Source organism: Carettochelys insculpta, chromosome 17, assembly GCF_033958435.1.
Source record: "Carettochelys insculpta isolate YL-2023 chromosome 17, ASM3395843v1, whole genome shotgun sequence".
In the NCBI taxonomy this organism is placed as follows: domain Eukaryota; kingdom Metazoa; phylum Chordata; order Testudines; family Carettochelyidae; genus Carettochelys; species Carettochelys insculpta.
Genome location: NC_134153.1, coordinates 23,183,124 through 23,209,169, shown reverse-complemented (window position 1 = coordinate 23,209,169; position 26,046 = coordinate 23,183,124). Strand labels below are relative to the sequence as shown.

Sequence of the window (26,046 nt, the reverse complement as noted above, 5' to 3'; positions counted from 1 at the left end):
GTGCCTCTGGGGTTACAGGCAAATTCTGACAAAAACAATGTGTACTTGGAGTTCTTTCCACCAGCTCTAACTATTCCTCTTGTCCCCAGTGAATAGGTCAGGTGCTGGTGGAGCAGCCCAGGAAGCTTCCTGGTTATTGTTCTTCCTCATCCCCCACCAAAGACTTCAAAAAGTCTCTTTCTCAGATGTACTTTGAGTGACTGGCGCCCACCCACGGACTCCTGGCCCTTGATCTCAACGTGGCCATCTTTGCGCCTGGCGTTCTAGCAGTCAGAACGCACCGTTCTGAGTTGGAGACTGGTTTGCTGCTGGGGCGCTGAGCAATGCAGCAGACGTCCCAGCAATGCAGACAAGCTGTGTGAGTCACAGAACACGGGGGCACGTCCCAGTGAATTGGCTGTGACTCCTGGGTCTCTTCCTAGCACACAAGGGGCAGAGATTTTTCTGTCTCTGAAAGTGCTTCAGCCCCCTCCGACTTCTCTCCCCTCTCTCATCCACCCACTGACCCCCACAGGGTCCAACAAGCTAAACCCTCCAACACTATGAGAGCAATGGGAGCTCACAGCTGACTTGCATCCCCGCTGCACTCAGGTCCCTGACCTGTGACTCTGGCCAGATGAGGAATATGCCCACTCCTTCTGTTAGCCTATAGCCAGGAGACACACTGCCAAGGAGGCCACGCTGAAATCTGAAGCTGCTGTTTTTTTCCCTGGAAGTCGGGATTTGGCAGATAACCCAGACAGCCAGAGGCAGTCTGGGCAGTGCACGGTGCCAGACTTGGCACTTTGCTTGGACCTGCCGGCGTGCAGGGAAGCAGCGGCACATGCAGGGTGCTGGGCTGACCTACCTGTGTGCCCCGGGGGATCCATTGTGAAGCGGGAGGTCTCCAAGCCTGTGGTCGGCGTGTGAGCTGAGTGGAGGCTGACGCTACCATCTGCACTGCTGTTGCGTATTCTGCCTGTGTGGCCCTCTGTTCCTCACGTAGCCTCCACCAGAGGAGACATCTCCTGCCCAGCGCAGAGCAGCTGGTTATTTATGTCCTTGTGCCACTCAGAGGCGTTCCGCCTCGGCCCACTTCTTGTTCTGGAAACCTTTTTGTCTCCTTAGCTGGAGCCGAAGTCCCTGCTGGAACAGCTCCCAGCGGCTTTTACCTTGAGGGCTCACACCCTGAGGCGACGTCTTTCGCTCTATAGCTGAGCCCTTATCTCCAAGGTCTCCTGATTATTTCCCAGTTTTTCAGCTCTGCCCACTGTTTGCGCTTCCTTTCAGCACCTGTTTCCCATCTGTGTGCTTCCCACACATCGCCTGCCTCTGCCAGACAAGCAGTAGCGGGGGCAGAGGGAGACGGGGCAGAGCAAGAAGGTAGAGAGAGAGTCACACCGGCATAGCCCAGTGGGGAGGAGGGGTGAAGTGACTGAGGTCACCCTGTGAGCTCTTGTGGGGGCATGAACAACCGTTGGCACAGATGCTCTGCCTTTGCTATGCTAATCGCAGGCTCAGGCATTAGCTCCTGTGCTGCAGGGCCCGGATGCAATATTGCCTACTGTCCTGACTGGGCTGCAGCCTGGTTATTCTATAGGTCTTCTCCAGGCAGACATTAATCCCTTCCAGGCCTGTGGCATTTGAAGAATTATGAAAAAATTCAGCCGCTATAAAAAATCCCCAACTGTTGTTTCTTGTTATTTTCACTCTCCAGTTGGTCATTCTTCTGTCTGTGCTGGCTTTGAAGTTACCTGGCCACCGACAATCTCAGGCTCCAGGCCAGCCTGCCACTGGAGTAAAGGTTAGACTCTAGAAACCTACATAACTGTGATGAGAGGCACAGCTGCCTGGAAATACTATGTGGGTTAGCAACTGCTTGTCCCCCAAAAAAATGTCTTGGGGGAGAGGGAGAGGAAATCTGTTAAAAAGGGAGAAACAAATCCTGCAAAGTATTTCACTTGCAGATGTTTAGCTATGTCAGAATAAATGCCACTAAACTGGGTCAGCTTGCGTTAAGGAAGGCAGGTGACCAGTGTGATGTGATAATTTAACCTTCATGCTGCGCATTTCAGCAGTATGCGTGCCAAGGGGCAAGCGAACTTGTTCAGAAGAAATTCATCGCACTGTGGATTTTAAGGGCAGGAGGTATCATAATGATCTTGTAGTCTGATATCCTGTATAACACAAGCCAGAACGCCTCCCCCAGTGATACTGGCATCAAGCCCCTAACTTCAGGTTGATCTATAGCATCCCTTTAGAAAAGGTATTTAATCTTGATTTAGAGACTTCAAGTGATGGAGAATCCATTACATCCCTAAATATGTTGCTCCAGGGCTTAATCAGGCTGAAAATTTCTGCTTTGTTTCTAATCTGAATTTGTCAAGCTTCAGCTGTCAACCATTCAGTTTCATTGTGACATTCGAAAGAGATTAAAGAGCCTGCTGCTGTAAGAACTGTTCCCTATAAAGGTGCTTGCAGACCCATGATCATGTCAACTCAACTGTCCCTTGGTTAAACTAAACCAATTGAGACTCCTACATCTCTCACTGCAAGGTGTCTTTTTCTTCGCTCAGTTAATGCTTGTAGCTCTTTTCTCACTTTTAGTCCTTTCCATGCTCCGTTCTCAAATATGAACATGAGAAGGGGAGCCCATGTGAAGGATACAGCTTTAAACCTGTCAACTGGGCTTGCTTCCTAACAAGAGATTAGATTCAGGGTGTGTATATTACCAGTGGGTGGTTAAAACAACACTCAAGTGATTAGTTATGGCTGTGACCTTAGAGCACTAAGTAAATATTTACTGCTGATTATACTTAAAATAACTTTTCTAGAAAAGCAGCTTTTTCAGCATTTTGACTCAGTAAGTGGTGCTGCCTCTCTCACAGGGAGGTAGTTTACTACTGCTATTTTCCAGCATGGGACCGTAAATCTAACTTTACCCACAACAAGAGGCTGATTTCCAGTGTGTAAGAGAATCAAAGCTGCCCTAAAGAATGAAACTAAATGGACCATTTGTGTTGATACCGTGCCTCCAAATGATTCAAGACAAGGTATAAAGCAGTAAAAAGATGTCCTCATAAACCAGAATTGTGCACTAACATATGCAAGAAGAATCTTCTTAGCTGCAGGAGGTTTATAGCTGGTTTCTGTCCTGGAGGTGCGGACTAGCATGGGAACCATGGGAGCTTTAAAGAGAAAGACAGCTCAGATGAGCCATGCACTGGCTGACTCTCAGAGTATTTGCATGGCTGGTTATGGCAACTACACATATGGCCCAGATAAAAGTCTGCAGAGATTAGGCTTGCAAATTCACACGTTTTGCATGCTTGAAAGTATGGTGGTATTCCAGAAGGGTCATCACCTACAGCCCCCAACTCAAACCACTGCACAAATTATTAAAGACCTACAACCTATCCTTAATCAGGATGCCACACTCCAGAAGGCCCTTGGTGACAGGCCTGTTCTCTCCTACAGACAATCTCTCAGTCTTATGAGTATTCTCACCCACAACCACAGTCTATACCGCAGGAACACCAGTCCTGGAACTTTTCCTTGCAACAAAGCCCGCTGCCAGCTTTGTCCACATATCTATTCTGGGGATACCATCACTGGACCTAACCAAGTTATTCACAGAATCACAGGCATATTCTCATGTTCCTCAGCTGACATCATATACGCAATCATGTGCCAACAATGCCCAGATGCTTTGTATATTGGACAGATTTCTAACTCCCTTAGACAAAGAGTTAATTGGCACGAAATAGGCATAAAAACATTCTTGCTCCACAAACCTGTTAGTCTACATTTTAATGGAGTGGGCTATTCTGTTAATGACTTAAAGAGTTTGCGTGTTACTGAAGAGGAATTTTCACACTACTTTGGAAAGAGAGGCTGCTGAACTCTCTTTTGTATTCAAATTTGACACACTAACACGTGGTTTAAATCAGGATGAGAATTTTTTGGGTCACTATAGGGGCTCGTTTGCATACTTGGCTTAATCTAATTCTTGGCTCCCCTCCTCGGCTCTCTGATTTGCTCACCTTGATAATTTTTTTTCTGATTTGTCAACCTTGGTTACTGTTTTTGGTTCCCTGTGCCTTAAATATTGCGTCTGTTCTGGTCTGGCTATGGTCTGAAGAAGTGGGTCTGTCCCACAAAAGCTCACCTAATGAATTATTTTGTTAGTCTTTAAAATGCTACTTGATTGCTTTTTTGTTTTAATATTTTTTTTGTAGTGACGTTGTCTCGATAATTAGATGCAGCAAACAAAGTCTCACCCTTACAGTAAAGAAGTTTTCTTTTAGTCGTGGGCCGGAGAGAGCATCTCCCAGATAGCAGCTTCAGTGCCTGGCTTACAGATTGACCCAGCCCAACAACACCTGTGGCATGGTCCACGTCTTTGGGAACTTGTCACTTCTGAAGCACACTAGTTCAACATTCCACGGCTCTGGATGACACTGGTCCTGGAGTGTGGCCCTCTAGTGCCGGGGCTGTGACTCCCAGCAATGCCAATGACCTATCTGTCTCGGTTGGCAGGCCAAAATAGTCTTTAGAACCTTTTCCTCACCAACCTTCCCCTCTGTAAAGCAATCGCATGAGAGGGATTTATCCCAAATCTGAGCAAAAGGCAGAGAGACTTTCGGGACAGATGCAACTTAACACAATCAATTTGTTTGCATTCCAGAGAGGTGATGCCGGAAGACCTCTATTTTATCTCCTTAAGGTGATATTTCTGGAGCTTTGCCTGTGGTTTCCTTTCCATAGCTCCGACTCAGATAACATGCCAAGAAACCATGACAGACCCAGCACTCTCCAGGCCTATCTGCTTGCCACCTTTGCAGCAGTACCATTCTCCCTCCTATTGCTTTGCTTTGGCTGCATTCCTTGCTTTGGGCTGGGCTGCATTTTGCATTTTAATGGCCATTTTCAGGACTCCTGTGGACCCCCCTGGGACAGGAGCTGCTCTCCCATATTGGCCCCTTGTGTTTGGCAACAGGGGATCTCTGCCTGCTCTTGGACAGAATGTGCTGCCTGCAAGAGCCCGCAGCACAAAGTGCTCCTTTGTGCATTGAGAGAGTCCAGGCTAGAGCAGAGTCTCAGTTTCACTGTGCACATCCACAAAGAGCAAGGGGAGAATCAAGTTATTCTGAGGTATCTAGATAATTGCTCCTCCTTAAGCTTTCACCCAGCATAGAGCCCTATTGTTTGGCCCTTAGCATTATTCATTTATTTTGCTCCTATCGCACCATGATGAGTGCCTACTCATTAATGAAAGCACATAAATAAGTAGGTGTCCTGAAAAAGAGATGGGCAAATGCAGTGAAGAATTCACATACCGAGGGAGGGGACATGACATCCTGAGGTTTTGAAAAAACAAACCAAACGTCTTTCCCCCTAAGAACCAGGACACCCAGGTCTCTGCCTCAGACACATAGACGAATTATGAAGCACAGAGGGTGTGGGAGAAAAGCAACCAAGGAATTATATCAGGAAGAAACAGCTGCAAAACACTGGAGGTTCGATAAGGTGACATCTCCCTGAAGTCAGGTCTGCGAGATTCTGTGGGGGCGGTTTTCAGGCATGAGTTGATGGCCCAGCTTTTCTAGTCAGGGAGTGACTGACTGTGTTTGTACAGCACCTAGCGCAAGGGGGGTGCTGTCCTGGCTGAGCCGGTGTGTCATTTGGAAGTGCTTAGCACACAACCGGTGTCCTTGGTCCAGTCTGAAGACCTTCTGTGATGAGAAAAAGCAACTAGATAATGCCCGTCCTCAGGCCGGCTGATGGGACAAGAAAAAGGGGGCAATGGTACGGGGTCTGGAGCTCACAGCTACTGCAGCAGTGCTGATGGCTGGAGTCACAGCCCCTTTGAACTGCCAGCAGAGTGCTGCTCCACGTGTCTCTGCGGGCTGGGGGAAGACGCAGGGAGCATACTGCAGTCTGAGCAGTGCTAAGGGCTAACTTCCCTTGCCCTGCCCCTTCCAGGGGCATTGAGCTGCTTCCCCTGCCCCCAACACCTTGCTCTGGGGCCCATGGTGGCTGTCCGCCCTGCTGATGGGCTCACTTTCCCTGACACAGGTGTCCTGCTGCTCTGCTGGCTCAAGAGGGCTATGGTGCAGCCAGTTAGGTGAGTGTTTGGCAATAAATCAGCTCTGCCCAGTTTATGCAATAAGGCTTGTTCAACTGCCAGCTGTTTGCAAATCAAATGGAGCTCATTCTGTCCGGTGAATCAGCGCCAACCCAACTGAAATTTACCTGCAACCCTGTTGCTAAAGCGCCGAAAGGAAGGCTCATGCAGGTAGTAGGAGGAGTTGAAGGTGCTGCTTTGGAATTAGTGCCAGTGCTCTAGGCTGAGGCTTTCAAAGCCAGCTAAGGGATTTGGTTTCCAGGTTCCATTAAAATGAATTGGAACTGTGTGCCCAAATCACTTAGGCTTGGGAAATCTCATCCTTAACATTTGTTGTTGGTCTTCGGCTGTGTCTCTCTTCCCTAACCTGTCACTGGCTTAAATTCCCACCTTCTCCCATACTTAACACTCAGACAGCTTTTTGAAATACTGATGTATCCATTTAGACTCCTCTGGGTTGGTGTTTTGGGTCATTCACCTGGCCCAGGACTGTGACTGTTGTTGGCTTTTAAGTTTCCAGTGTATGTTTGTATTTGCCTTATAATATCCGGGACTAACATTGTGATTTCTCTGCCCTCTCCTTGCAGTGAACCTTCTCTCCTCCAGAGGCTGTGTGGTCTTGGAGCTGAATGATGAAGCTGCTACTTGCTGCCCCTCTCCTCCTGCTGGTCTTAACGACCTTAGAAGCCAGACCAAAGCCTGCAGGTGAGCAGCAGGCCAAAGCTGTGCAAATCATAAGCAAGGAGCCGAGGCCCTGGCTAGCTCAGATGTGCGTGTAAGTCAGAGTAAGCGATTCTCTATCCTGTTAGTGAGAGTCTGTAGCTGCCCCATAAATCAATAGCCTCTTGCTTCCAAATCCATCAGTGGGACAGAATCTGACCCTGTAAATGAGCAGTAGGTAAAAAAAAAAAAAAAAAAAATCACGAAACTCTTTGAGTCCTCTGTCTCTGATGCCGTATTTCCTGATAAAGGAGCAGTAATTAAGGAGACAAAAGAGCTCCAGATGCAAGACAAAGTGGAGTCCTGACCTCCCAGTCATACTGCAGCATGTGCTTGAGGTGGGAAAACTCCCCGGGTGCTTCTCAGTAGGCAGAGGCTGCTAAATTAGTTCCTGGTTTAGGACTAGCAAAGGCCCTATCAGGAGAGAACAGGTGGGCATGTGTCAAAGACACAGGCTCCTCTGCTGAGCCCTGGCAGCAGACCCGGGGATTTCATGTGTTTGTTTAATACTTACTTGGATTCGCCACAGCCCGTGTAACAGGCAAATCAAACACATGCTCACAGCTGTTGGACATGCCAAGCCCTGCTCCTGTTGGCATGCCCAGGTTGGATGCAAAAGGGGCCGTCTTCCCTGGCTCATCCACTGTGGGCTGCTTCTTAAGAAGTGTGTTTCATTTTATGCCTGCACAGCAGGAGCTTGATAAAAATCCAGGCAACGTTTAACATAGAGGGGAACAAAAGCATTACCCCTGCTGATATGATGGAACGCTGGTGCTGCTTAATGTCTGTGCTAGAAGGAACCACAACGAGCTCCTGCTTGTGCAGCCTTTTATTGGATGTCCGCACAGCTGCTAGAGGACAGTGCCCTCTCACCCACCTACGAGCCGCTCAGAGGCGGTGGCCCCTGTGGAGGGTGGTGAAGCCATATGCCTCCCGCAGACAGATGGGCGTTAGAACATGCTTTTACATACCACGACTCCCTGGGCTGGGGCAGAGACGACAGTTCCTCTCCTTGCCATGACACTGCAGAATGACGAGGCAGGAGAGGCTGGACTGGTTTGATTTCCCCACATAAATAGTGTCAAATGCTTTGGCTTAAGTGGATAGATAAACAAGGGAGTTTGCAGCCAATGATCCTCTCCTTGGAACAGAATGGGGTTAATAACTGGTAGACTGACAGCTGGGACAGGGAGCAAAGGGCTAACTTCTGCTTGAAGTTGATGGGGCGGGTGGGGAGGGCTCTCAGTTGGAGTCTTACTGGTTTATTTGTCGAGGAAGGGCCCAATCCTGAGCCCCGCTCTGGTCCTGTGTGCCATTCTGGTGGCACCCGGGGGCTGTGTGGCTGGTTAAACAGTCCACTCTGGAATCCCCAGTGGTGGGGGAAACCCTTGGTGGGCACCAAGCCAGGGCAGGCTGCCTGTTGACCCTTCCCTCTTCTCACAGGCCGTGGGAGCTGAGGAGCGAAGGGGTGGGGCGTCTGGTCTATAGCCAGCCAGGCATAGCTTTGAGCAGCCCGGGCGCAGCGGAGGGTTGAGTGTAAAGCGGGTGAGCAGCAGAACGGGGATCAGAGGAGGCCGGGTAGAATTCAGCTTCCAGGACCAAGCTGGCCACTTCCATATAGTTGGAATTGCCACCCCCAGAGCCACTGAGAGGTTCTGCCTGCCACCGGCAACCCAGGCACAGCCCTTGCACTGCCCACGAGATTGGTCAGGTTTGTGGTTAAAGCTGATTTGCTGAGAAACATCAATAGGGCTCAAGTCAGCCAAACGTCCCCCACTGGCCTTTTCCCAGGGGTAAGTAAGAATCACAGAGACGTTTATCCTCACTCCATGGCTTTCCTGGCAGCAGGTCATGGGGACTCCAGCTGCGGGAGGTGAGTTCTGTGCAGCCCACAGGACCCCAGTGACTAAGGAACGGTCTTCCTGTGGCCAGTTGTCTCTGGATCACACAGTGCTAGGGGTTCAGGAGAGGATCTGTGAACATCGTCTGTACATGTCAGTCTCGTGTGCCTCGTTGGTGTCCGTTCATCTGGGCTGTCCTGGCGTGTGGCCTTGTGTGGACTCTTCCAGGCCTACACGCCACCCCCAGGCCAAATCACAGCCCTTGGGACATTGGTGGCAGGTGCTGGGAGGAAGGTTTGAGACCTCGGCAACTTCCCTGAGAGCTCAGCCAGGGGAGTTCGAGCTGCCCTGGAAAATGAAGGTCTGTCCCAGAGAGTGAAACGCTGAGTGGAAGAGTCTCATGTGTCTCCACCAAGCACGAGCCGATACCACCCGCCTCCCCCTGCCTGCTCCCCTTGCTGCCATGAGCATGTTGTTAACATGTGGCTGTCTGCCCTGTTCACAGTGCAGCAAGAGCACAGCTGCTGGGAGCCCCACATTCTGTGAGGTCATTTGGGGTCCCCCATGACCTTGGGACACTTGAGGACTCCATGGGATGGGAGAGTTCAGTGAGCCAAGGGCAAGATTTAACCTTCCTAGATCCACCGGTCGTGACCTCTTTTTTTTTTCCCCTCCCAGTCTGGCACACCCATCTCCTCCAGCCTCTGCTGAAATGTGTCTCACCACTCTGTGTGGTAACGGCCTGGAGCTCGGAGGAGTTCCAGTATTTTGATCCCGTTCCTCTGTGACTCTTGCAGTCTCCATGGAAGCATTACCCCAGAGATAAGAGGGGCCGCCCCAAGCCTGATCTTTCACCCCCACCCCTCGTCACACGGGCAGGGGCTCTTGCTGTGCAGCCGGGCACAGGTGGGGCAGCCGTAAAGTTGTCTGAAGGAGAAGGACTAAGCCCCAGCTCTCCCCCACTTCCCCAAACACAGAAGGGCCGGGAGAGCCAACCAGCTCTTTTCTTTCTCCCGCTCCAGCAGTGAAATGTAAGACGGGCCCACTGGACATGGTGTTTGTGATTGACAGCTCCCGCAGCGTGCGCCCCTTCGAGTTCGAGACCATGCGGAGGTTCATGATTGACATCATCCACAACCTGGAGGTGGGCCCCAACGCCACGCGAGTCGGGGTGATCCAGTACTCCAGCCAGGTGCAGAACATCTTCTCCCTCAAGACCTTCTTCAAGCGGGCCGACATGGAGAAGGCCATCAACAGCATTGTGCCGCTGGCCCAGGGCACCATGACGGGGCTCGCCATCCAGTACGCCATGAACGTGGCCTTCACTGTCCAGGAGGGAGCGCGCCCGCTGCACAAGAAGATCCCCCGTGTGGCTGTCATCGTGACGGATGGGCGGCCCCAGGACCGTGTGACAGAGGTGGCAGCCCAGGCACGGGATGCTGGCATTGAGATCTACGCTGTGGGCGTCCAGCGGGCAGACATGAACTCCTTGCGGGCCATGGCCTCTCACCCGCTGGAGGAGCACGTCTTCCTGGTGGAGTCTTTCGATCTCATCCAGCAGTTTGGCAAACAGTTCCAGGACAAGCTGTGTGGTGAGTGAAGGCGGCAGAACCCGAGCCACAGCCTGCTGTGGGCCCAGACAGGCCCCGGGTTCTACCACCCAAAGGTGGAGGGACAGAATGAAACACGAGCTGGGGAAATGCTGGGCCGGGGTCGGGGTGGCAGCTGCTCCTGCCTTTTGCCTGGGGACTCTTGCTGACATCAGGCCTGCAGTGAGCATGGCGTGTGTGCCCCACCTCACAAAACCACAGTGCTGCGCAGAGCAGCTCTCCCTCTGTGCTGAGTCAAAGCCCACTTCTGAGGAGAACTCCAAGTGTAGCGTTAGAGAGCTGAGTGTCGGTGCCCAGGGCTAGGACAGCTGGCGGCACTGCAGCGACAGGGCTATGGTGCAGTCGTGGGGAAGAGGACAGGAAGAGCTGGCACTGATGCGGGGCAGGACACAAGTGTGCTGGCTGACCAGCGTGTAGGAAGCTTGCAGCTAATCCGTTCCCACAATAGCTGTTTGTAAAAGTGCAGACCAGTGTCTTTCCGGTGTGAACATTTGCCCAGAGCTGGACCCTGTCTGCCAGCACACCTGTGTAAGCCACCCAGGCTTCTTCCGGTGACGTCAAATCAGCCCATTGCCAAGTCAACTTCTGCCTCAGAAGAACTGAGCTGTTGGGGGAGCAATATTTGCCCAGGGTAGCAGAGAAGGGGAAGCGTTGGACTCCTGACGCTTCTGAGGGGCTGCTACAGACAATGAGGTGATCAGACTCTTGGACAAGGGCCCTTTCAAGGGAGTCTCTTTTCCTCACCCTTTTCACTTATTGTACGTACTGTTAAGGGAAGGTTCCAAACCAGCAATGGGTAGTAAGCGGCCCAAGAGCCAGACGCCTGTTGGCAGGGTTAGCCCCGGCAGGCCACTGTTCTATTTACCGGTGCTTCTACAGGTCCGGTTGGTTGCAGGTCGCTGTTTCCAGGCAATGGGAGCTGCGGGAAGTGGAGTCGTGGCCCATGCCGCTTTCCACAGCTCCTGTTGCCTGGGAACGGCGAATGGCCAATGGGAGCTGTGAGCAGCTGTACCTCTGGACATACAGGCAAGCAAACTGTCTGGAAGCCGACTAGGGGCTAACCCTGGCAGACCACATCCATCTTCTTTCCCTCTCCTGTTCCAAAGGGTTCATAAGCCAGCATGTTGATGTGCCTAGATCACAGAATCCCAGGGCTGGAAGAGACCCCAGGAGGTCATCAAGTCCAACCCCCTGCCCAAAGCAGAACCAATTCCAGCTAAATCTCCTCATTAGGGCTTTGTCAAGCCAGGACTTGAAAACCTTTAGGGATGGAGATTCCACCATCTCTCTAGCTAACGCATTCCAGTGCTTCACCGCCAACTGGAGAAATAATTTTTCTTAATATCCAACCTACATTGCCCCCTCTATAACTTGAGACCATTGCTCCTCATTCTGTCACCCCTGAAAACAGCCTCCTTCCATCCGCTTTGTAACTCCCCTTACAATAGTTGAAGGCTGCTCTCAAATATCCCGCTCTCTTCTCTTCTCTTCTCTAGACTAAGTAAACCTAAATCCCTCAGTCTCTCCTCATAAGTCATACGCTGAGCCCCCTAATCATTTTTGTTGCTCTCCACTGGACCTGCGCTGATGCATCCACATCCTTTTTGTAATGGGGGCCCCAGAACTGAACACAGTATTCCAGATGTGGCCTCACCAGTGCTGAATAAGGGGGAATAATCACTTCCCTAGATCTTCTGGCAGTACTCCACCTAATGCAGCCCAGTATGCCATTAGCTTTCTTGGCTGCCAGGGCACCGTGTTGACTCATGTCCAGCTTCTCCAGATCTCCCTTATGTCTTAGTTCTGAGCTGCATGTGCTGAGGCTAGGGGGAAGCAGCATGAATTGAGTGATAATACGGACGAGACACCACAGAAACAGACAGCTAGTTCTCACAAAGTCAAGTGGTGGGAGGGGGTCACAGAGCTCCAAAATATGGGTGGTTTGAAAGGCCTCGGGCAAGGTTTAGGTCTAGCTTTGCCTTGCGTCTTTCTGAATAGGCAGATTTCTTGCCCAGCTACCTGGTGTTCACGTGCATTGCAGTAACTCTGTGCGTTTCCCGTCTGCCACAGTGCATCTGTATTTACTCAGGCCTGCCTGGGTATCGCTTCCTTGCAATCACCTTGTTGGTTTTGGCCTGGAGCAGGGAGGCTTGTTTCCATCACAAACTGCTTTGCACTGCGGCAGCTCAGTAACTGTGAAGGCTGGTGCCTGCTTTCCCTTCTCGTGTCGACGGACAATACTGAGCCTTAGAGACTGCCTGGGAGCTTGTGCTGCAGCCAGTTGCTGTGACTTGGGTTGCAACTTCTATGGTGACTGTTCAGTGAAAGGAAGCAGCCAGCTTTTCATTGTGGGAAACTTGAAGCCCCTGTGAACTAGTCTGGCCTCTACAGCTTGCTGTCACGTCCCCCTTGTCTCCCTCGAGATCCAGCCCATGGCCAAACGTGAGGCCTCATCTAGGCACAAACATGCACTGGTTCCATTAAACTGGGGCACATTTTGTGTCAACGCTAACTTTGGATGAAGAATGGCATATTGCAGTTTATCTACTCCACTTCAGTTGCTACTGCTAACCATACCCGGCTCTTGCACAGTCCTACTGCCAATGAACCTTAAAGTATTTGATGAAGAAGCTTACTTGCCCATAGCCATCTAGCAGGTCCTTGGCATTCAGGAATAGAAGCCAGTCTTCTGGGTCACTGGTGCTTTATCTGCTAGGCCATGCTGCCTTCTTAAACCATGTTAAGCCTAGTTTAAGGAAGCGCTTCTTCACACAAGGCACAGTCAACCTGGGAAACTCATTGCCAGGGGAAGTTGTGAAGGCCAAAATTATTACTGGATTCAGACAAGAATTTTGTAAGTGCATGGTAGATAGGTTCTTCAGTGGTTGTTAGCTGAGATGGGCAGGGATGCAACCCCAGCCTCTGAGTGTCCCCAGGCATCAGACTGCCAGATGTTGGGATTGGATAACAGGGATGGATCGCTTGGTTATTGCCTGGTTTTGTTCATTCCCTTTGAAGCAGAGGGCATTGGCTGTTACTGGAAGACAGGATATTGGGTTAGATGGGCCGTGGGTCTAATCCAGTGTGGCCGTTTTTATGTTCCTAAACTGAAATAAATTCTATCAGTGTTAGTTAAACTGGTGTAAATCTGCATGTAGACAAGCCTTGCATCTTGCAGCGTCTGTGGGTCTTCCCAGCTCAGGATACGAACTGAGACTGGGACATTCCTTAGATCCTTTGGCTCAACATCCAGAAACCCAAGACCTTGCTTAGCTGAGATAATCCTGACCAGCTAGCGCTGTGCAGCATCAGTAACTTGGAGAACCTTGGCAAGAAATAATGGCTAACTTGTGAAGCCGTTAAGTGCCCCGAGTAGAGTTTAGCAGCATGCTGGTAGCAGCGCTCCTGTCCCTTAGAAATGGGTGAATGGTCTGTATGGGCACATAGGTTAGAAATCAATCTGAGATGCTTTTGAGGATGAAGACATTAGCGAATGTAAGTTCTAGCAGCCAACAGCACTTTGAACTCCATCAGCACATACTGCAGAGTGGGGGCAATATAAGAACTTAGATGGTCTGACACATGCTCTGAGTCAATAAATCCCCAGCATGGCCAATTGTGTCTTTCAGGTGTGGATATGTGCACAGAGATGGACCATGGCTGTCAGCACACCTGTGTCAGTGTCCCGGGCTCCTTCTATTGTGAATGTAACCCTGGATACAAGCTCAACGCAGATGGAAAGACGTGTTCCCGTACGAACACGTTTTCTTTGATCTATGTTTATATCTGAGATCTCAAAGTGCTTCACAAAGGAGACAAGTAACTTTACAGATGGAGAAACTGAGGCCTGGGGCTAAAGAGACTTGTCTAAGGTCACCATGCAGGCTGGGGACAGAGCAGGCAGTAGAAACCAGACCTCCTGAGTCCTAGCCCAGTGCTTTACCTGCTAGGCCATACTGCCTCTCTTTGGACTAACTTGCTGGTGTTGCACAGGCCATAGGTACTCGTGCTAATTAGTTATTAGCACTTTGACTATAGGACTAGGTCTGCATTAAGGGCCCTTGCAGACAACAATAGGAATGACCAGCAGACTGGGCTTAGTTCTGTTGCCAAGTGATAATTGTGTGACTCGAGGTGGGAATGATTCATCCAAAACATCATCACCAGCAGCTTTAGCATGTGAATGGGGCAGAGACCCTTGTCCAAAAGACACAGGAACTCTGCATGGGATCCCTGCACAGTGTCGCCTGACCAAGAGCCAGGCTGGGGGAATGCGCATTCAGATGAGCAAGAGACAAACCACTGAGGTCCTGTGCTTTGGAACTGGGTTGTAAATGCAGAATCCCACCGCGGTCATCAGATCCGTCCTTCGGGCACTGTGTCAGCGTCTCTGCCCCGCTCTGGTCATGACTCCAGCTCTGATTGTGGGTACAGTGGGGCTGATAGCCTGGCCAGGAGCTGGATAAGGCTTGGGGGATCTTGCTCTGTGCCCCCGGAAGGGATGGGACCTCCGGTGGAAGGGGCAGGGCTGAGGCTGTGCGGCCCTCGGTGCCCCCTGGAGCGCATAGCTCAGAGCTCGATCGGTGATTTAAAGAGCTCGGCGTCTGACCACTGATCCTGCTGTAGCACTGGCAGCAGCAGCAGTCAGGAACTCCAGGCCCTTTTGTTTCACTCCATCCATTGTTTCGGAGCTGTGCTGTCTTCCGTCTGAGGCCGAGAAGGCAGAGGGGAGGGTGGCCTGCCTGGGGGCTCTGAGGAGCGAGGTGTAGGACCGGGTAAGAAGGGGATTCCCTTGCCTCTGCAGCCATTGATGCCTGCGCTGACGGGAAGCATGGCTGCGAGCACCAGTGTGTCAGCGCTCGTGGGTCCTACGCCTGCCACTGCCGGATGGGTTACAGCCTCAACCAGGACAAAAAGACCTGCACGAGTATGTGACTGTCTCCTCCGCGCCGCCTCCTCTCGTTCCCCGTTCTCTGTCCTCTCCTCCTCATCGCTCCTCACCCCAGACGTCCCCTTCCTTCTCACCACGTCCTCAGCTTCCTCCTGCCCGCCTTCCCTGCCCTGGTGGGGAGCCAAGCCATCGCTCTTCCCTGGGCCTGAGGCAAAGGGGTGGGGAGCCTGGGTCAGCACTCTGGCAAGGGGCGGGGCCACGGACAGAAGGGGCGGGGCCAAGGGTGGAAGGGGCGGGGCCAAGGGCAGCGTCTCCAGCATTTGCGACCTCTTACTTCTCCCATACCTGTGGGGCTCTGCTCCTTTTGGCTCCTTCATGACAGGAGATGGAACCTGGAACAGGCAGCTCCTAGCAGTCACAGGCCATGAGGAGGGATTTGAGAGGTAGCCCACACAGGCTTTATCCAGACTGAAAGGCCAGCAGACACCTCTTCTGTGAGGAGCAGGGATCTCCCTGGCCCATGTGTACTGTCAGTGATCCCCCCTATCAAATGTGTGCTGAGCCAACTCACCACCCTGAGGCAGGGCCTTGGCATCAGGCCATCAGCGGCAGCCCTGTATTTCCAGAGCCTTGTAGGCAGGTGGATGTAATCTGAGCACTTGAGAGGCCATCCAGGAGAGATTCAGGTGCTGCCCAGCTGATTGGTGGAGCACCCACAGTTTCTATTGTGGTGCACATCCACACATGCATTTTGCGCACATAGGAAAATTTATTCTACCCACAGATGGAAAAAATTAGAGGGAACCCTGCTGTTAGGGCCTAAGGATAAGAGGCAGCAAACAGCTGATAAAAGACGAGTGCCACCAACCTCAGGAATGAGCCAAGCTGGTCAATTAGCCTTCCAGCTCTTTGCAAGGGTCATGGGCGAGTGGTGGGAAGCTGACATCCCTCATTCCGGTGTGTCTCCTCCTTTCCAGTGATTAATTTCTGCAACTTTGGCAACCACAGCTGCCAGCATGAGTGCGTGAGCATCCTCAACGGGTACTACTGCCGCTGTAACGACGGCTTCACTCTGCAGGCTGACGGCAAGGCGTGCCAGGGTGAGTGCTGTGTCGGTATCTCTGTGGCAGAGGCTGCCCTCGCTCTGGTGAGCACACGCAGGCTGAGGTGTACGGTACAGGTGGCTCGCCTTTGAATCCAAGCACGTCTCACCAGAATGGTGTCCATTTGGTTGACGTGCTTGTTTGATAAATAAGATGTAATAATTTGCTTAGGGAGATTGTGGATTCTCCATCACTGGAGACATTTGAGAGCAGATTGGGTAGGCATTTGCTGGGGATGTCTTAGATGGTGCTTGGTCCTGCCCTGAGAGCAGGGAACTGGACTCAATGACCTCTCAAGGTCCTTTCCAGTTCTCGTGTTCAATAATTTACATGTCAGGGCCCAGAATGCCTTTCCAGCCTGTTAGCAAGAACACAGGAGCAATTGGGGAGGGTTTACCAGGATGTGTCCTGAGGCCACCCAGGGAGGTAGAGAGGTGTTGCTGGTGGTGCTTCTGATTCCAGCTGTAGGAGGAATGAATTCCTGTAAATGCAGGTTGCAGAGCTGAATGCCCAAGGGCTGCAGTGCACAAACCCGAGGGACGTTGGGGTGAATGAGTTCTGTCAGTGCAGAGCATGCTGCTGAACTGTGAAGGGTCTGCCAAGAGGGACCAGCTTCACTGCAAGCTAGTGATTGCTCATGCCTGTCCCAGTGGTGTGTGTTGGCCTCATCTCTACACCTCCACTGAGCACCAAGCTGAGAAGGGGATGTTTTCCGCCTGGCACTTCCAGGATGACCGCTCAAGAAATGACGTGTCCTATGCCATGGTGTCTTTGTCCCTTTGCTTTATGTTTTAGCCACTGACATTTGCAATGGGATAGACCACGGCTGTGAGTTCAAATGTGTCAGCACTGCTGGCTCTTACCACTGCGTTTGTCCAGAGGGGCAGCAGCTCCAGGCAGATGGAAAGACCTGCAACAGTGAGTAACAGGAGGTGTCTGGCAGGCACTGCCCTTTAATGTGTGGACTTTAGTCTGTACCAACTGGCATCTAGACTCATGATGCGTCCCATGAGATCTGAGCAGCCTAAGATGTGAAATCGAACCTGGAGCTAGGTGGAAAGTTCAAATCACCTTAAGGTTCAGGAGTGCTTGATCTTGGTATTTTGGTCCAGACCCATCTCTGCTCCTGTTGCATCAAAGCCCGAACAGGACCAGGAATTTGGGGTGGGAATGGAGGGTGTTTTTCTTGTTTAGAAAATACGCTAGCAGAGGCTTACCACCGAGCAAACTTCTGGGTAACAACACAGCCCTGAGGCTGGCAGGTTTGGGCATGAAAGGACAGGAGAGGATTGGGTGATGTTAGGCACAAGGAAGTGAACCTGCTGGGGGTGCTACTGCAGACCCCTGGGAGGAGAGTAGACACGCCTGCTGCACTCAGGAGAGAGACCTCTGGTGGATCGAAGAGAGGTGATGACTGGCTCTGAATGGAAGGGTTAAGGTACCCACTGGTCCTCCTTGGTCAGGGGGGTGGAAGCATCAGGGCAAGGTGTGTGCTTGAAATTTGCAAGAGATGTGAGCGGGAAGCACAAGGTGCCCAAAAGTCTCTGGGGTCAGGGCAGAAGGTCAGAGTGGAGTTCGCCAGGCTGCTTGCAGTGTTGGTCACAGGATGTTCTGAACACAACGTGAGTGAGAGAATATCTTTCACTGGCCCAACTTCTGTAGGCGAGTGAGACAAGCTAGGCAGAGCTTATGTAACTGCCACCAGGCAGACCTGAACCTGGGAACCTCTAGGACTTAGCGCAGGAGCCTCTACAGTTTGAGCAAAAAGCCAGCTGGCTCTCAGCTAAGGCTGTAGAGGACTCATTCCTTCTCTCTGTAAGTGGTCTAGGTGCCTCTGCATGGGACAGTGCCCCACACTCTTATGTGTGTGCGTTACACTTACACAGACCCAGAGCATTGCTCTGTGAGCTGGAAAGCTTCTCTCTGCCAGAAGTCGCTCCAGGAGAGGGAATCACCTCCCCCACCTCTTGTCTCAGGGCTGTGATGTTGTAGCCACGTCTTTTCCAGTTGCACTTGTGCCCCTTTTCTCCCTCAGTTGCAGCCCTCACATAGTGCTCAGCAGTGAATCCACCGGGAAGAACTGAGTCCCAGAGCTCTGCACCACCCCGGCATCTGCTTTCTCTAAGGTCTCCCCTTGTACTTTTGGGAGACGCAGCTGGTGCCCTCTAACTTTCACCTCCTCCTTTGGCGCAGAGTGCAAGAGCGGCCATGTGGACCTGGTGTTGGTGATTGACGGCTCCAAGAGTGTCCGGCCTCAGAACTTTGAGCTGGTGAAGCAGTTTGTGAACCAGATTGTGGATTTCCTGGATGTGTCACCCCACGGCACGCGGGTGGGACTGGTCCAGTACTCCAGCCGCGTGCGCACTGAGTTCCCTCTCAACCAGTACAAGACAGCAGAAGACATCAAGAAGGCGGTGTTGAAGGTGGAGTATATGGAGAAGGGCACCATGACCGGCCTGGCTCTCAAGCACATGCTGGAGCACAGCTTCTCCGAGGCCGAAGGTGCCAGGCCCCTGTCCCAGAACATTCCCAGAATTGGGCTGGTCTTCACTGATGGGCGCTCGCAAGACGATATCTCCGAATGGGCCAGGAAAGCAAAGGAGTCAGGTGAGGCTGCAATCAGAAAGGGGTGAAGAACCACAGAGGTTTCGCAACTCACTGAGTGCTGTGTGGATGGGACTCAGCAGATGCCCTTCAGACACCCAGATTTCCAGGCTGGTCTTCCATAGCTGCTCCTGGCTGGGCAGTTGCTGGGCACTTGTAGGGACCATGGCTTCTCAGTGCACACAGTCAGGAAGCTTGTGGCCTCTCAGCACACCTGCACTCTTGGTCCCAGGTCTGTGTAGCGTGCTGGCTGTCAACAGGATGACACCCATATTAGCTGAGAACTGAGGCAGAGAAAGTGAAGGGCTGGCCATCCTGACCAGGCCCTTGGATTTAGCTCCAGCTGCCTGGCCTGCCACATTCAAAAGATGCTCCCAGAAGCCCCCAGGGCACTACAGTCACTAGCCTTGGTGCAGCACTGGCACAGCTGATGCCATTTTAGCTGCTCCAGCCTTGTGTGCGTGAGTCCAGGAGGCCCATGGAGTATGTTTAGCTTGTATAGCTCCACCCTTTACTCCTTTGCACAGGGATCACCATGTTCGCGGTTGGGGTTGGAAAAGCTGTTGAAGAGGAGCTGAGAGAAATCGCCTCTGAGCCCGTGGAGCAGCATTTCTCTTACTCCACGGATTTTAGCACCATGACGCATATCGTCGACAACCTGAAGGTTAACATCTGTCCAGGTAGGTACTGGCAGGCCAGTGCGGTGGCTTCACACAGGCTGCAACTTTTCAGTGTCTGGTTACTGGACCCCAGAGGACCTGCCCGTTCTCTGCCTCTTCGCCCTAGATTAACAAACTCAGAGCTTTTCAAAAGACATCCGGACATATAAGGTGAAACCCAGAGTGTTTGGGTGAAAACCTGACAGATGGAAACTCTTGCTGGGGCCAGGCCCTCGGCCTTGATTTTGTGTGTGATCTTGTTTATCTTTCTGCTGTATGTTTTAGAGATTGTTTTTTTGTCTGTTTGATCTAGACCTCCTCCGAAATGGTAAGAGCTAGGACCCCCAAATGCAGTAGATAACTTTCTCTTAATGTAACTTAAAGCAATGTAAGGGGTTGGTTGGGCTAGAAAAACAGGGCATGCTTGGAATGGCATTTCTTCTCGAACACCAAACAGAAAAGAGACACAATCACCAAATCAAGGACTGTCCTCAAAACTGACATAACTGAGTGAGTGAATGTTGAAAGGGACTGAACCACAAAGAGCCAGAAAAATAGGATGAACCTGGAGTAGGATTGCACCTCAATAAACCTTACAGAAAAGATGTAAAACAGAAATTTGGTAACGCTCTGTTTTGGCACAGCTAAATCAATGCTTAAGGCTTGAAAACTAGAAGAAAATGTTACTGGAAATCATGTTGACTAGAGCCCTTTTTATTAAAACATAGCAAGTAATGAGAGTTTATAGGGATGAAGAAAAAATACACTTGATGGAATTCCAGTTAAAAAAATTACATAAACATAAATGGAAAAAAAAATGAACACTCTGTTTTCAAGAAGTCCAAAATAAAAATTAACTTTGTGAAAATAACACCAGTAATACCTTCGAAAAAGCCAATCCTTTCAAATAAAGCATGTACATTTCCTTTTTATTTAAAAAAAAATCTTAATAGAGTTACAGACCTGAGCAACGCCAGGTAAATCTCCTCTTCAGTTACCTCTAAATGAGCTAGCGAAAGAACACAGTCTATTTGGTATGGGTCTTTCTGTCGCCAAACAACAAACTAGATGAATGATTGAGTTAAGGAGGCTGCATGTTAGTCCCTGTAGCGTATGGTGTCTTTCCTTATTGAAAAGCACTTGCAGGCAGGAACGCAGAGGCAGAAAGGTGGTGCCTGAACATTAAGGATCCAAGTCTTCCATGGTTAGCAACAGAGCAATGCGCCCTGCCAGCGTGTGTTTGTGTCGGTCTGCCGCGGATGCTGTGCCTGGAAGTCTGTTTGGCAAGTGTGGGGAATCTGAAAACAGGAGCACGTTGTCCGGGGCTGTTTGACGTTACGTGTTCCCTGTGATAGGTCTGTTGGGGTTTATTAGATAAGCAGAGATACGGTGCTAGGAGAATTATCAAGGACTTAGAAATGCCTGGATAGAGAGCGTACGGGAGAGCGGGAACTGGTGATATCACAGGGCAGACAGGCGGTGTGGGGTTCTGCTGGTCTTTCTGAAAGAAGAGTTAACCCTGACGTCAAAACCAAAGGGTCCTATGCCCCCCTCACTGCATAGACATAACCCGGGTTAACACACCCCCGGTCCCATCACTAAGCTAGTGTAGCTCCCTTACCGTGCGTGTGAGGTGTGCAGTGGGAGCAGTGACAATTACGCCCCCACCTCTGAGGGTGGGTGATTTCTCCCAGCACGGAACCTTCCATCCAAACTAAGGGAAGTGGAAGGATGGTTTAGTGGGTTGGGAGCCAGAGCTCCTGCGGGCAGGTGCATTCTGTCTTCTATTCCTGCCCCTGCTGCTGAGCGCCTGCGTATCACTTCCAAACACCCCATTCATAACCCAGGGAGAGTAGCTGCCCACCTCCCAGAGGGTAGGCGGGTAATGCCGGCAGATCCCTTTCAGAGGTTGCCAGAGAAGGCCAGAGGGTCCCTGATGCTGTTTACATTCTTTTTTCAGAGGAGGGCAAAGGCGAGCTGGAGATCCAGAGCCCGTGTGAGTGTGAGGCCCTTGTGCAGTTCCAGTCGAATACTGTGGCCATCCTGGAAAACCTGACAGAGAAACATATCCTTTGGGGTCACCAGCAGGAGCCTGGGCTGAGCAGCAGTTGGTGTAGGACTGAGTTGGTGCTGGGTTTGCTCCAGCTCCTGTTAGGAAAGCATCCACCTTGGTTCTCCTCCGCATCACTCTGCCAGTGAGATTTCAGGGGCTGCAGTGTTTGCCACCCCCGGTGTTTGTTTATGATAGTGACCAGGCAGTGATGACTAGCAGAGCCGACTTCCAGCTCACTTGCGCTCCCTGTTACCTGTTAGGCAGAACAAGGGGCTCCCCGGTGACTTAGCAACTGAACAGTAACGAGTGTGAAATGCCTGCCCTGAATGGCAGATGTCTGTCAGTGGGATTAGCAGAGCAATATCCAGCTTACCCCTGCTAGTGGGACAGGTCACTGCAAGGGGGTGAGCAGGATAGTAAAAGGCATCTTTGGACGTGTTGGGTCCCAACAGGAAGGGGGGATTGCGTGTGAATTGAGGGCAGGCTCGTGTTTATGGACGTCCCAAAGTCGTTCTGGGGAGGACTGTGCTTCAGTCTGCAGGCCTCCCAAGGAAGCGGTGGTGCCAGCAGACGCAAAGGAGGATTCTCCTCATGTAGCATGGGTGAAATAGTCACACAGTTGATTATTAGCCAGATGTTGTTGGGCTGATGCCCTCCTAACCTGACGCGAAGCCCCCCAGGCCTCCTCTCACCCACAGGCCACGCTGGTTCCTTTCTTCCTTTCTGCCTCAGCTTCCTTAACGTGACCACTCGCTCAGCTGACAGCCAGACTCGAAGACTTGGAAAAGCAGATTGCCAACAAGAAATGATCCCTGCAGACGGCCAGGCAGCACCTGGACTCAAGGGGCAGAAATGTACCATAGCTACACATCATTGTTATTCCTAGAGTATTGTAAAGGGGCGTTGTTTGTTGTATCACAAAATCCTGAAGGGATGCATAGGGTAAAAAACCCTGTTCTGAACAGGAGGCCGGTTCAATTCCTCTGGACCACCAGGGTCAGGCTGAGGTGTGACGAATGGGGTTGATCTGGAGCTTCAGGGAGGCGATGGGCAGTGGGACAGTCAGCATCTTCTGACCCACCTGCTGTTCAGTGAAAGTAGCTGCCCACTGGTTTTTCTAGTGGGGCCCATGGGCACAGCCCAGAGCTTCCATCAGGCAGCAAGGTGCTTTGCAAAGCGAATGTTGCCATCTGGAATGCCTCCTGCATAGCTGTAACTTGATTCTGTGCAGGTGAGGGAAGGAAATACGGCACCTTCCCATATACTTTCTGCCCCTCATGCTGCAAAGTAGGAAACTTCCTCAGCTGCCCAGCTAATCCTGACTGTGAAACGAAAACACCTGCAGCCTCCTCATTGTCTCTGAAGCATTTTGTTTTAATTGCACAGAAATTTAATATACTATTTGATTTCAATTAGAGGGGGAGAGGAAAAAAGCTCAGAATGTATTATCAGAGCGACAAGAGGATCAAACACAACTTGTATATTCCTCATCAAATGCCTTTTCAGCCTGATTTTGTCAGCATTGTTGAAGAATTTGTAATTATCTTTTTTTTTATCAAATAGCAAAAACAATTCTATAAATATATATGTGTATATATCTTTCATTCGGAAAACAGGATAGGGCTATTTTTAAACACCTTTATATATATATATATAAAATCGCTATCCTGACAATAAACACCTTGAAGATTTTTATGACATTTCTCTCTCCTCTTCACTGGGAACCTCAGAAAATAGTCTACACGGGCATCTCTCCATCAGGTCACACTCAGTTCATGCGACTCCAGCCAACACAAAGCCTGGCCACCTTGCTCCCAGCCAGCCAGTCCCTGGGCCATTAGAATGCCTCTCCCAAGGCAGAAGAACGGCCCAGTGTAAAATCTCTGTTTTAATGGTTCTATGGCCAACGTTGCAGATAGCGCCTCAAGTGATGGCAGCTCCATTTGATGGGACATCACCCTGGGACCGTGAGCGTGCTGTCAGCCCTGAGGTTTGCCCTTTTTTCCCCCGCCTTGAAATGGACTCTGCCATCTGTTAATGCTGCATAATGGATCCAGGCCTCAAGGGCAACTCATAAGCCCTGTGGCATATGTCACCTGGAGTCAGCTGGTGTAAAGCAGCTGAATCCGTGGAGCTATGCCAGCTGACTCCCAGCTGAAGCCCTGGTCCATAGGCTCTTAATTCTAGGCCCAATAAATAATAACTGGGCTGCAGCATTGCAAGCTGAGCCTGGGGAAAAGCCTGCTATGAAGTGTGTGCAGGACTGCACCACAGATACAACAGCGTGCAGGACTGCCTTCCTTATGAGCTTGTGTGTGTGATGAGCTGGGTGATCACCCAGGTCTCTTCCAGTTCCAGCTGCTGGGAGAGCCAGGGATGGTTGTCCTTGAAGGGCGTTCTAATGAAGGCTGAATAGGGGAGCCGGCGGTGAGTTTAGCAGAGCCCTGTGCAGGGACCCCTGGATTATAAGCAGATATCTGCGGATTTGCAGGGCTCTAGAGATTGGGGAATCTGGCGCTTATTGGTCCCTCGCCATTGTGATGCTATGAACCCCACAGTCATGTAAGGGGGCTCTGCCTAAATGCAACACTGACTCCCAAACACTTCCCCCTGCACACCCTTTGCATTGTGACGCTGGTGGGTGGGGGGGGGGGTGTTTCCCCACAGTGGGAGTGTGCTCTGCCGGTGGAACGTCAGGCATGAAAGTGGGCCTGAGCCCTCCTGCTCCTGATGTAGCCCTATGTAAATGACCACCACATCCCACGGCACTCATGGGCCCACAGCACCTGTTACGTCACCTGTTCTATAGCATGAGCGGAAAGTTGTGCGTCACCGCGCTCCCCCTCTCGCTTCGGGGCTGTGGTGCTGTCACAGAGGCTGTTGTTCCCTGGCACTGAATCCCATCAACAAAGAGACATTTTCCAGACAGTGCCTGGCGTTGAAAGTTGTCTTAGCCTCATGGCTGTTTCGTTACGAGCGTCAGTCCCGTGAGCTGACAAAGGCACAGGTGGAGCAGCTCAGGGTCCATAGCCCAACATGAAGCCTGGCACCAGCCTTCAGCCAGTTTCTCCCCCAATGCCAGCTTTGCCCAGAGTCACGCACACCTCTGAGCGGTGTGAGCAAGGGTTCTGCAGAGCTGTCGGCAGCCTTCGGTGCTGCTGGCTCGCTGGGGCTTGGGAAGGGGTCCATCTCTGTGCACGTCCAGGGAGGAGAGCTGCATGGCGCTGGAGCTCATGGGCCCAACCGGCAGGGAGTTTCACAGATACAGCACCAGCAGGATCAGATGCTCTCCTGCCTCCAGCCAGTCTCACAGGTACCCCCCAGCTGGAATGGGCCGACACAAGAATCCCAGCCGGGTCACTGGTGCAGCTGATTGCCAGTTCTCAGAAGGACGGGGCAAGCAGGGCCAAATCTCCTGGTACAGTAAATGCTAATCAGCGCTTTGAGCGTTTCCGCAGCCCCTTGCATTGTACCAGTGATTCATGGAGCAAGCAGCCGGACACCGGCCCTGCCCTGGAGGCCTCGGCCAGGCCAGGCAGAGTACCAACCAGATGAGAGGGAGCAGGAGGGACACAGCAGTGCCAAGGACTCTGGTCAAGCACACATGCACATTGTGGCTCCATTCACCCCACCAGGCACAGGGGAAGATGGAGCTCTCCTTAGCCATAAATGCTTCTTGCGCTGCTTGGAGCCCTTCTGAAGAGATAAAGGCTTATTGGTGACTATCACCACTGCCCTGACTCCTACTGAGCTATTGGTGCCTGACTGCAGAGACAACTTGTGGCATAAGAAGAGTGAGCGATCAAAACTGACAGCACCCAACACCACCTGCCCCCCATTTTATCCACAATGACGGATTTTAACTGGTAAAGGGCCCAGTTCGGACATGCTTACACTGAGACGCGCCATTCACCAGCAGCAGTGCGAGAGCCCCTGCCATCAGAAGGGAGACTGCAGCGTGGAGAGCCACGCCCTGGCTGGCTTTAATCGATTTAGTGTGATTAAATGTAGCAGTGAAGACATAGTGATGTGGGTTTCAGCACAAGCTGCATTAACCCATGTGGGACCCTGAGTGCCACCTCCTATCGCTAAGGTGTGCTGAAGCCTTTGCTACTGGGTCTTCCCTGCTCGTGTTAGCCATGCTAGCTAGCTAAAGCGATAGCAAAGAGCAACTCTGGAGTACAGGGCCCAGTGCAAGGCCTGAGCCCACGTCAGCAAGAGCCAGGCTCTGAACCAAACTCAGGCCCTGTCGTAGAGCACATGCTTACTTATATGTTCACTGACCAGCACAGGAACCTGGCAAAGAGCACAGCAAGCGGTGGTAAACCACAGTCGCTTGTAAGTACTGAACAGTCCTATAAACACATTCCTGGGAGATGGTACAGGAACACATCACCGATGAGTCAGGCCAAGGCTGGGAGCACAGGACCAGTGAGTACACGATGTAGCAGTCACTAAC

General features: G+C 51.5%; 2 protein-coding genes across 5 annotated transcripts in view; one reads left to right on the top strand and one right to left on the bottom strand.

The window, feature by feature from the left end:
• RBPJL (recombination signal binding protein for immunoglobulin kappa J region like) overlaps positions 1-869 on the bottom strand; it is a 41,570-nt gene extending 40,701 nt beyond the window's left edge. The window contains exon 1 of the mRNA XM_075012162.1: positions 848-869. Within this exon, the coding sequence (XP_074868263.1) occupies positions 848-869 (22 nt within the window). The remainder of the gene's footprint in view (positions 1-847) is intronic.
• Positions 1-23,260, top strand: part of MATN4 (matrilin 4) — a 35,522-nt gene extending 12,262 nt beyond the window's left edge. For 2 of the 4 annotated variants that reach the window (XM_075011405.1, XM_075011406.1), the window contains 10 exons: positions 6,694-6,811; positions 9,690-10,259; positions 13,907-14,029; positions 15,082-15,204; positions 16,146-16,268; positions 17,067-17,189; positions 18,465-18,878; positions 19,403-19,555; positions 21,495-21,599; positions 22,338-23,260. In XM_075011405.1, the coding sequence (XP_074867506.1) occupies positions 6,736-6,811; positions 9,690-10,259; positions 13,907-14,029; positions 15,082-15,204; positions 16,146-16,268; positions 17,067-17,189; positions 18,465-18,878; positions 19,403-19,555; positions 21,495-21,599; positions 22,338-22,396 (1,869 nt within the window). In that variant the 5' untranslated portion in view covers positions 6,694-6,735 and the 3' untranslated portion in view covers positions 22,397-23,260. Of the gene's footprint in view, positions 1-6,086; positions 6,107-6,693; positions 6,812-9,689; positions 10,260-13,906; positions 14,030-15,081; positions 15,205-16,145; positions 16,269-17,066; positions 17,190-18,464; positions 18,879-19,402; positions 19,556-21,494; positions 21,600-22,337 lie in introns of those variants that run through there. The other 2 variants (XM_075011407.1, XM_075011408.1) reach the window with 2 other exon arrangements.
• Positions 23,261-26,046: the final 2,786 nt, after the last annotated feature.